This window comes from Parasteatoda tepidariorum, chromosome 3, assembly GCF_043381705.1.
Source record: "Parasteatoda tepidariorum isolate YZ-2023 chromosome 3, CAS_Ptep_4.0, whole genome shotgun sequence".
In the NCBI taxonomy this organism is placed as follows: Eukaryota; Metazoa; Arthropoda; class Arachnida; order Araneae; family Theridiidae; genus Parasteatoda; species Parasteatoda tepidariorum.
The window spans coordinates 68,344,103-68,355,794 of record NC_092206.1 but is presented as its reverse complement, the minus strand read 5'-3'; the positions used below and the strand labels follow the sequence as shown (position 1 = coordinate 68,355,794).

The 11,692-nt window shown below is 29.1% G+C and overlaps 1 protein-coding gene across 2 annotated transcripts; it reads left to right on the top strand.

Annotated features, from left to right (window-relative positions):
* Positions 1-727: 727 nt before the first annotated feature.
* On the top strand, positions 728-10,930 carry LOC107444037 (alpha-latrotoxin associated low molecular weight protein SGV150-311-like). 2 transcript variants are annotated; one of them, XM_021146865.3, is made up of 3 exons: positions 728-882; positions 7,762-7,947; positions 10,740-10,930. In XM_021146865.3, exons 2-3 carry the CDS (start codon positions 7,769-7,771, stop codon positions 10,852-10,854), a joined length of 294 nt encoding a protein of 97 aa, XP_021002524.1. In that variant the 5' UTR covers positions 728-882; positions 7,762-7,768; the 3' UTR covers positions 10,855-10,930. The 2 variants fall into 2 exon arrangements, with proteins under 2 accessions (XP_021002524.1, XP_015913571.1); XM_016058085.3 differs by having other exon boundaries at positions 806-882; positions 7,766-7,947.
* Positions 10,931-11,692: the final 762 nt, after the last annotated feature.

The following is an 11,692-nucleotide window of genomic DNA, read 5'->3' as shown; positions in this document are numbered from 1 at the left end:
TTCATTAATGGTTGTTATGTATCGATGTGTTGTATTTTTTACTACTTACAACTCTTACAACCTTGAAAAACTTTATTTTATAAATTTTGAACTCCTTTGATCTAAATAAACAAGATTTTATGAAACATCATTTTTAAACGAATATAAAAATTTGTCAGCTTTTGGTTGTTATTTAAATAAATTATTATGCAGTTAAAAAGTTCTTGATCTTCCATTTTAAGCCGTATTCGTATTAGGACATAATTTTTCTTATTTTGAAAAAATAAATAAAAATATAGTTTTTACGTATTAAAATTTACTAAAATAATTAAAACAACGAAGTATTCATACACTGAGAAAAACAAAAACTGTGGTCAAAACTGCCAGAATAAGGTAAAATTTATTGCATTTCTGGCTCTATGATAACAATATAGTAATTTTCTCCTGTAACATCATGAAAATTGTTATTTAAAAATTATTATCAATTTAAAAATGAACTATAGTGATTCTGCTGTTCCTAATTACATTTAAATCAAGCAAAAATGAACATCAAAAACCACATTTCTTGCACTTGAAAATTTTATTAAATTCTATAAGCAATTTGAAGTTTTATATGTTATATTTATTTCATTTTTTCACATTGCAATGAAATTAGTTACAAATGCGTTACTTATCTTTATTTTTCAAAGCCATGCTCTAAAAACGTTCATTTTGTATGAACAAAAAATATGTTAGCAGATGTTATAACTTAAAAAAACAATGCAACCCCCATGTCACGTCGAAATCAAAGCTGTCAGCAAAAAGCTGTGTCTTAAACTTTGTTTTCCATATAAGTAATATCAATTCATTGTGGAGACACATTTATTGAAAGAAGTCATTAATTTTGAAGGTTATTGCTACGAAGTAAGTTTAATTAATTTATATTTAGTAACATTCTTTTAACGCACATTTCTTTAACTTGCACATGCATTTCACACTTGTACTTGCACTTTAAGTCACCATCAACATCTTAAGTATACGACAAAAAACTTTGTCCCTTTTCGGACAATTAGTACTATATTTTACTGTTACAATGGCATAAATTCTATAAAATATCCGCATTTCAAAAGTGTTTAAAAATTCTTATACGTCAAACAATTTTTCGAATGGACCATATAAGATATGATTTTATGATAATTTATAATTTTTGAAAAGATTTCACACTAACTGTTTATTTCAATATGTGAATTTTGTAAAAAGTAGTTATAGATTATTTATGTTTTTGTACACAGATACCTTAATATAAAAAACTGAAAATAATAATTTGGGATATCTTTGATTTAAATTATGTTAGAAACTTATTTAGAATATACCTTATTTAGAGTATTAACACAAACTGATTTAGATTAACACTTTTTATTTAAATAAATAAAAAATAATATAATATGAAATTAGCAACATAATATTGTCGAGTTCTTTTGGAGCATTTAATTTTAGTCTGGATCTTTAAACAAACATTATCTGTTATGTTTACATGGTTATTTTATGCAAATTATTTGTATTTTCTCCGATTTTCAACTACTTAAAAATATTGAATTAAATCGGATAAAATCAATTTTTTTACATAAAAAATCAAAACCTAATTCGTAATTCTCATTTGAAGAACACATAAATAGGTAATGACGCCTTACATACAACATTAATTCCCACAACGCGTTGTTTTATAATAATTCCAAAGAAAATTTTGGTTGATTATTCTTCCTACAATTGCGAGTTTAAAAAACCGTGCAATGAATCTCTTTGTATAGTTTGTTACACATTACTAACGTAACATATAAATTGCTGTTCCAATTCAAAAGTTTTGAGGGCGAATAATTAAGGTTATAAAAAGAGTCATTTAAATAGAAGCTCAAAATATTATCCTTGCTATTTCATAAAAAAATGTAAATTGGTTAAAACTTAATGTGGATCAAGTTTGCGACCTCTAGCTTTTCAAGTCAAGTTTTCAAGTTTTTATATTCAAAGGATAAAATGTTGAGATATAATACCCTAAAATGATAATAAACTTTTATTTTTCTGATGCTATTTTATTTTATTTTATTTTATTTTATTTTATTTTATTTTATTTTATTTTACTTTATTTTATTTATTTTATTCTATTTTTTTCTCTATATAAAATCACTGTTAAAAGAATGACTTATGGCATTTCAAAAATCCAATCATTCCCGCCAATTTAATAAAAAAACAATTTATGTTAAATAGAAACTGAAGTTACCTTACTAATTGGAGAAATTAATGAAATTAATTAAGTCGTTTGATATGAGTATGTAGATTGATAAGACAGATGTATAACAAGAAAAACTTTAGTCACGTTTTCGGCAAATTAATTGATAAAAATGGTTCACAAATTTTAAGCCCCTTAGACTTAATATGTAGAGTGACCCAAAGGAGAACATTACCTGAAATAACTTTTTTCTAATAAGCGATTCGACCAATCTCATTGGTTCAAAGTGTTGATCTCAAATGATGTCAGTTAATAACTACTACTAAACAAGTTATGAAATCAATCACAAAAAATACCCCTTCTTTGATTAAACGTACCTTTTACGTCCGATTTGGAATTTTAATTCTCAAAACATCTGAAAAATCGCAATCTGTAAAAAAAGGTTTTAATAATTTACTTAGGAAAGTGTGGTTAAAAGTTAGACCCTTTAATGTCAATTTCATTTTTTGTGTAGTTTTTTGTAATTTACCAGAGATTTTTTTAAACGGATCGAAAAATTTTTCTCACAATAATAAGTCTTGTTCAATCGTTTGTAATTCCACAAGTAATACACAAATAATAAATAAAAAATACAATTGATTTTTTATTTATCAAAACAATTCAAATTGATTTTAAATGGATAAAATTTTTTTTGCAGAATTACAAAGTATGTGATTTTGAATTTATTTATGTTAAAAATTTTAAATAAGCATTAATTTTAGATTTTTATTTCTGCAGAAACATTAGAAAAAAAATTTGCATAAATATAATTCTTAAAAATTACCTATTTTAAAATGATGTAGAAATCTACGTTCCGTACGATACAGATTTCATGATCTCTAATTTTGAGGAAAACGGTCATAAAGGTGTATTTTAGTTTTATTCAAGAAGTGCGCGTACAATAAGTGCTCATTTTTAATTCCGTGACTAATTTTTAGCCTCCTATTTGTTTTCAACTTATTATTTAGTTTAGTGCTGACATCTAGTTTAAAATAAACTAACTATCTCTAAACGCTTTATAAATAGTCTGATTCTACCATCTCATGTATAGATTAAGAATTAAACATGATTTAGAGTTAAAAAAATAAGTCTTCTTGGCGCTTTACTTTTGAACACTCCAGCCCGGAAATATCGCGAAACTTCAGTCTGCCAGTTTTTTTTATTTATTTATTTTTTTTTTATAAATATTAAACAATAAGTAATTATTGAAGTTTATTTTTCACACTGATTTATCTTAGAATAAGCTAGTGCACAGGGACCGATCAAGACAAATTCAGGCCCAAGGCCCACCAAATTTTCTGGGCCCCTTACCAGACATTTTTGAAATTAAATTACTGAAGAGTAGTCCTAAAAATAAAAAAGAATCTATTGAACTGCATGATTCAAGAGAAACATTCTACGAAATTTTGAAAGCAGACAGTTGAAGACTATTTTCTAAGAAAAAGTTCATGTATCTATAAATTAAAGCAAAATATAAAACAACAAATCAATGATGTATCAAAATAAAAATAGTTAGGAGACCATAAATAATTGAAATAAGCGATTTTTGCTAAAAGTCACTGATTAACTGAATTATTTTTTACTGTAAGCTATAATTATTTTTTATTTAGTACTTTAACCAACACAAAGCTATCCAACCTTTACTATTTTTTCAGGCCCTTCAGAAATTGTCGGTCCATGCCTATTGGGCCAAGGCTACAATCAGGCGATGCTAGTGCAAATGTTTTCGATTCATTTAGAAAGTTCTCGGGACAGTGTGAAACATTCAAAAAATGTAATTAATGAAATAAAACTTTCGATCCCCATACTAACTAGACTATTAGAACAATTTCGAATTAGAGGCTAGACTCCATTTTTCTTAATAGAAAGAATTAAAATTTGTCGAAAAAAGGCATGCTTATTCAAAAAATTTACACTTTTTCTGTCTGATTTCATTACTTAATTCACAGTTAGCACAACTGCCTTAGCATACATGAGGTCAACACTCTAAGTCAATTAGATTTTCGTTTATGTGTGTAAATCTGATCATTAAACAAGGTGCTCTAAAGTTATTTTTTAACTCACCCTTCTTTTGTATTGTACATATAGGTCAGAAAAATAACGAGCAACGGATTCAAATCTTCCATTTCTCGAAAACAAGTGAGAGCTGCTGTGGTAGTGCAGTACACAAAAAATTACCAAAAATATGTTAATTAATTATTGCAGACGATATTTTTTAAGTTACGAAATCAGGTGCAAAGACGACATTTCTCTGAATAAATTTACCTTTTTTTCAAGGATATCATATTTTTAAGCTCCAAAATGTCAGAGGTAGACACAATCTGGGAAAGAAGGTCCCAATAGCTTGTTCAGGAAAACGATATAAAGTTTGTAACCCTTATGTTAATTTTACTTTTTGTGTATTTCACTGTATCTCAAGAAATTTTTAAGCAATTTAAAAAAAAAAAGAATTTTTGCACACAATTATAAAATTCATTTATCCAAAGATAATTCCGTGCAAATTATAACTTTTAATTAATATTTATTATTTTACTTAATAATAGCCGAAGAAATTTAGAATTGTAAAGTATACAATTTTTATGTCATTTTAAGTAGTAAAATTTTAAGTGGCAAAATGCAAAATTTGGGCGAAATCGGTCGATTAGTTACCGAGAAACAGAATTTTGAAAAAGGTCGTCTGAACTCTTAAAAAATTTTGCAATATTATTGCGACTACAATTAATATTGCAAAATACTTGTATATTAATTGACCTTCCGTGGAAATAACAACTAAGTAAACAATTTCGTGCTCATTTTTCTTTATTTTTTTAAACACTAAAGCAGAATCATTACGGGTCAAAGTCGTGCACTTCGAAGTCAGGGTGGCAAAGATATATTACAGAAGTAACTTTTCAAGCAATCTCATAATATTCAGCATAATAAAAAATAAAGTGATTTTAAAAAAATTCAATTTTGTACGATGTAAGTTAAAAGTCACTTTTATGTATTTAAAGGACCCGTGAGAACAGTTGGCTTTTAAAGCCCAGCAAATTTTTAAAAGTTGTGCTTATTGCTTTCCGTTTTTACTTATCTCCACTAATTCAGCGGTTTCCAAAGGGAACCCTGGGGTTTGATAAAAGCTTCACAAGGGTTCCGAGAGTTTAAACTCTTTAAACAGGAAATAATTCTTGAAATCTGTCTTTTTATTTATATTCAAACAGCAAATCATCATTAATTTGCCATCATTGTTAGTTTCATGAAATTATTTAAGCTAACAACACAAAATAACTCTGAATTTTTTTTTCAAACGATATTTCTTCTAATAACAATATATTGAATAAATTATGAAAACGATCTACATTTAATAAAAAATTGCATTATTATTTCTTATTAAAATTTTTAATGTAAAATTATCAAATTCTGGAATAACGTATTATGTTTTTCTCAACAATTATAACAATTCTTTCTGCAAACTATAATCCAGCGTATTTTATATGTTTTGACTCGTACAAAAAAAAAATCAGAACTAGTCTAAATGTCATTCCAGGCCTGCAAATTTAACTTTTTGGCATAAAACTTATAATTTGAAGTTTCTTATTAGTAAAGCGGTGACTGAATAAGTTTTATTTTTCACATTATATATGATCAAATTAATTTACAGTCTATTATCGTTACAACTTTTTTGGTTAGTTTTTTGCTCACAGCTACTAATTTTATTCATGAACTAGGGGCTCTGTCAAAATATACCATACTCCATACCCCTATTCGGAACCGCTGCATTAATTCATTAATTAAAAAATAAATTCTTCAGGGAAGTTTTAAAAACGAATCAAATTTTCCTTTTCTTATAGACGTATTTTGAGTTATGTCTGTCTTCTGAAATGCGCATTTTAAGCTGTATTCAATTTTTTAAACGGCATTTTTATCTCTGCCCAGAATAAGAAGCTCAGAGACACAATACAATGAGCCCCCAAAGGAGTTATAAATTTGTTGTTACTAAAAGACATTAGTTTTAAAAGAGGAAATGATGCAAACGCAACAATTGAACACGGTGCTCTTGAAAATGGAAGTTTAATCAAAAATACCAAGTTTATTACTGCAATTCAACTTGAATTTTGTTGCTATTTCTTTTTCCATAAAGATAAAGCTTTTTATGCGACATTAAATTTAGTTTTCGTCATATTTCATTGTTTCGTTTCGGTGTAGATTAAAATGGCGATAAAAAACTAACGCCGAACTTAGATCATTAACTCTGCCTTCCTGTCAACAGTAAAAAAAACGATATTCTACGTCCACAGCTTCATTATTTTTAGAGTAAATAAAAGAAGAAGAAAAAGACAATACGCAAAATTTCATTATCTAAAATATTACTTCTTCTGGAGGCAATGTTTAAACATTTTTCAAACCGTCTCATAACTCATGCTCAGATATATATAGCAGATATTAATTTTAAAAGTACTGTTTGAATAAAAGAAAAACTTAATTAGCTTCCAAAATTAAGTTGTAAAAAGTCAACATAATAACAGTCTTCAAAACAAGAATCACCAACACGTGAATAATGAAAAGTTAACAGATTTTTTTTAAAGAAAAGTAAAAAAATTTAACACTGCAGTGGAGAAAAATCAGGGTACGATACCTTTCCAAACAAAATGGAGGAGCAGAAACTGTCATTAACAAGAACATCGGCATCATATGGAAAGAAAAAAAGAAGAAGAGTCCAGAGCATTAAGGAGGACAGGTCTGACAGGATTGAAGAAACTTTGGCATTCTCGAAGTTAATATTATGGCCAAGGTTCTAGCAAGGAACAACGATGAATTATTTGTCGAAATCTTGAAGGCGTACAAACTTTTATGCTTCCTTAATCTAAATTTTAAATGACATTTGGTTTGCTTAATGAAGTCAAGGTTTTATATTATCGCCTGGGATTTACCATATACCTTAAAAATGCAACCTGATCTACAATGGGTAATATATGTCCGGATCACAGGTATGTCCGTCATCGAAAATTCAATAAATAATCTATTACCACGTGTTGTTAGAGCCTTTGGTTTACATTTAATTACAAGACACTTTCACATTAAAATGTTTTTCAATCCCTGTCGCACCGGCTTATCTTGATTCTCCTTAATTTTGGTTCATTCATTGGAAATTTTGATGCCCTTGTAATAATATTGACTCGTCATTTTATGTTATTCCGCTTGGAACAATATCCTGTTATGATTCACCTCTTTTGACCACTGTCATTCCGCTCTGATATATGGATTTTTCTTGCCACATTTCTTAATTATTTAGTGACAATGTTGCTGTTATTCTCTCAAATTTGGCTTGTTTTTACCATTTACATGTAAGAGGGTCATGAAACAAGCGTCTCTAAATGAATGAATGCTCGAAATGCAGACTGTCTTCAACCTTAATTTTTGAAGTTGATGAAGTTTTAACATAACCAAGCATACATTTCCACTTCAACTTCTTGAGATAATTTATTTAATATTTGAATGACTGTTATGATAAAAATAACTATTCAGTGCTTTATTGAGATTTTCAATATTTTTCTCTCAAGATAGAAAATGAACAAATTGAATTCTGCTTTGCTGCTACTTGGCGTATTTGTAGCAACTTTGGCACTTAGTCCTGAAGATCTCAATTGTCCAGTTGGTTTTGACTCACAACTTTTTGCAAACAATGAGAAAGTCTGCCAGTTCTGCACTGATGAACTGAAAAATGAAACGACTTTTGAAAAATGCAGGTATGTAAAAAATTTTCTTATATTGAACAACAGAAATTTTCACAAGAATTTAAAAAAGAACCTGTAAGCGGTGAAATAAATTCTGGCAAAATTACCTTATTTGTATGGTAAAAGTATATCTGGTTTTAAAAAAAAATACTTTTTCCAATAATTAAACCAAAATATACGGTATTTAAACCATTTAGTTATTAATTTTTCCATTCCTTACCGGAGTTCACGATTTCAAAAATTATAGTTCTTATTATGACACATTTAGTAAAAATACAAAACTAAAACGTAATTTTATATAAACAAATGTGCCATTATTACTGTGATTTAAAGTATCACAAAAACATTATAAAATGTTCTTCAGATTTGCCACTCATTTTACCATTTATTTGGAAATTTGAACCATTTGATGTCCATGCCTTTTACCAAATAGATTAGTAATTATCTTTTAACACTATGATTTATTTTAATTGTTGACAAGAAATATATAACGATGAATTATTTTTTTATTTATTTTGTATGTTCATGCATTTCTTAATTATAACAAGCGGAAAGGACAAGAACGATGACTTCAAACTTTTAATTAAAGTGTCTTAAAGATACTAAATTTAGATATATCAAACTAAAGTTATCAAACTAAGGATATGTCAAACTAAACCATTTTTAAGAGAATAGTAGGATTTATTTATTTATTTACACACATATGTGGGTCTCCTTGTAAATATAAAGAGCAACTAAAAATACTTTTTTATTTGAAAATCAGAAAGCACATTTTGGAGCAAGAATATACTTCCAGTACTATACCGGAATTCTAATACTATTCAACTACAGTTAGAGCTGTTAGCGGAACAGTAATACCTCACGGTGAGGAAGTTCTCTAACATTAATTGCAAGAAAAACAACAATAGGGTTATAGGGTTCACTGTATTAGAGGAGTAATATACACTGAAGAGCCATTACATTATGACCACCCTGCTAATAACATGTAGGACCACCTATAGCCCTCAAAACTGCTAGCACCCGCCGTGGCCTTGATTCCACAAGATGCTGATAGGTAGTGTGCCACAATGCTCTATTGGATTAAGGTCAGGTGAATTTTGGGGCCATGACATGACTTGAAAGTCACTGGAATGCTCCTCGAACCAATCCATGACGATTCGAGCCTTATGACATGGTGCATAATCCTGTTTGTATACACCATCCCCGGCAGTAAAAACTGTTGCCATGAATGGGTGAACCTGGTCTGCAACTATGTTCAAGTAGCTTACAGACGTCAGGGATTGTTCTATGAGGATTATGGGTCCTAATGAGCCCCATGAAAACATTGTTCCTGGGCGAGAAACCATGGAAACCTGGGCGAGCCCATTGTTATAGATGGAGGGTGGTCATAATGTAATGGCTCTTTGGTGTATATTCATCATACGCTCTCATACACAAAGGTAACGGATTTAACATCTTTGTGCTATTTTTCTTATTTTTGTGCTATTTGTTCTGAATTTGGCAAAAGCAAGCCATTACAACAACTAAGATCGTATGCTTAATGCAAAGAAGAGCCATTGCAATTCTTTACATTAAGCATACGAGCCTGTATATGTATCTAAACAAAATTTCTTTATTTATTTATTTATTCTTACTCATCCAAGGTTAAGATTTGATTCATACCCGCTACCTCCATTTTAAATAGCAATTGGAGGGAAGGCAAAACAGTTCGACTAGACAGGCCCCTATAGAAAGTATTAAAACAAAAACATTATTATTCATAGTATTTATTGATTTAGTTAATGTTACCCCTGCTCGCGTGCCCATTACAAAGTTCGATTCATTTAAAGCCCTTATTCAAGTTAAAAAACACGGGCTTAAAAAAGACATTACCAAGATGGATCAATTGCAGCTTAGTCCCGGGTTTGAATTCCAGGATATATATTTGTGATGCCCTTTTCTATGAGCTAAAACATCCCGATGATTACACTTTTCACACTATACCAAAAATCAATTTTTGAAAATAATTTGCGTTATAGTTTTTAAAATAAGTTAAAATAATAAAGTATTTGAAGATCTTTATATAATATACTTATAAGCAACTCTTTCATTCAAAGAGTGCAACTTTTACAACAAACTGTCGCCTAGTGTAACTACGATAGATATTTAGCCAGCACATTTCATTTCCAGCAAGAAAATCTCTTCCAAAGCGTTCGTAAAAATTATCCTTCTGAACTCTTTGAAAATGTGGGTTGTCATTACATTGCTCACAAGTCCTTCAATTGTTATCTACCATCATTTCCTATTCTTTAGATATATTTATTCCCTAACTATTTAAAAATTTATTTACTATATTGCATTGCTATTTTTGTATATGTTTAGGTAAGTATTGATTGGATATTTGAATTAGAATTCGACTCAACCTCTCTCTCATTTTAGTTTTAAAAAAAAACATTGTACATTGATGCATACATTTGGGTGCATTACGCGGTATACGTTTTTTCCAGTCAATTTCAGATCGTTGCGTGCCAGCTTTTCTGGGAAGTAAAGACAACCAGGGATCTCAATGCTGGCATTACTGTCATAATCATACTGTTGGTCACAAAATTATGGAGTTATACTCCTTGACCCTTCTGGCCTACAACGGACTTAACGCTTTAATTTACATTAAAATGCTCGGAAGATTTTATTCCCTTAAATTTGATTATTATTTTCATTGATAAACATTTTTATGCAATCAGGAGTTTTCTAAAAACAAGTCTAATATTTTTTTTGAATAAAATATGCATGAGTTATAATAAAAATTTTATTTTCCCCATTTTTAGCAAAAATTGTTTTCGTGAAGAGTTTTTCACATCTTGTACCAAATTGATGAACAAAGAATACTTTGAAGTAGATGATGTTGAAGAGTCGCCTCAAGAAAACGATGGTTTCCTATAGCGGTCAGCTTATGCTACCAAAAATGATTTTAAAAACAGAAACTTGTTTGTGTATTAAAATGAACCTTTGAACTATGTCTTCACCGTCTTATAATTGTTTACCTTATTTTTTATATTTTCTCTAGACAGCACGAAAATACATGGGAACACTTTAAGGAATTTCATAAACAAAGCAATGAATGTATATAAGCCCAAAAAATGGTCTAAAGAGAGGGCTCCGCCCCCTGCTCACTGCCGCTCGCCATCCCCCGATAATTGCTGCGCTATTACAGCTATTAAAATATATTGGAATTCTAAAATAAATAACTGCGTTCTATCAAAACAAGCATTTTATTATAAAATGTTTCTACTATCTACTACTACTACTATCTTTTTACATTGCCACTCAAAATTATTAATAAACACTGGATAATATTGTGTTAATGACACTGTTATCTAATGACGTCATAAGCAATCGTTTGCATAAAGTTTAGTTCATAATAATCATATATAATCGTTTGCATAAATAATCGTTCGGTCTTTTTATAGCTTTACGTAACAAATGCGAGATGTTTATTTATTTATTTATTTATTTATTTTTTTTGGAATGGCGAAGTTATAATTTTGATGTTGAGTTAATAAATCTTCCTTTTTATAAATGTAATAGTAGAGTTTTCTTAATTATTTGATTCGAAGTCCTCTAAGTTTTATTTGAGGTCAGTTTGTGTTTTGTATTTTTTGACAGCATTATTAAAAATTATTACCTTTTCACATACATGCGTTCTCAATTTTGATTGGCTGTTTTGTGCGTTACTAACCAGAAGTCTTCTGTGATTGGCATAATCTATTACGAGCATAAC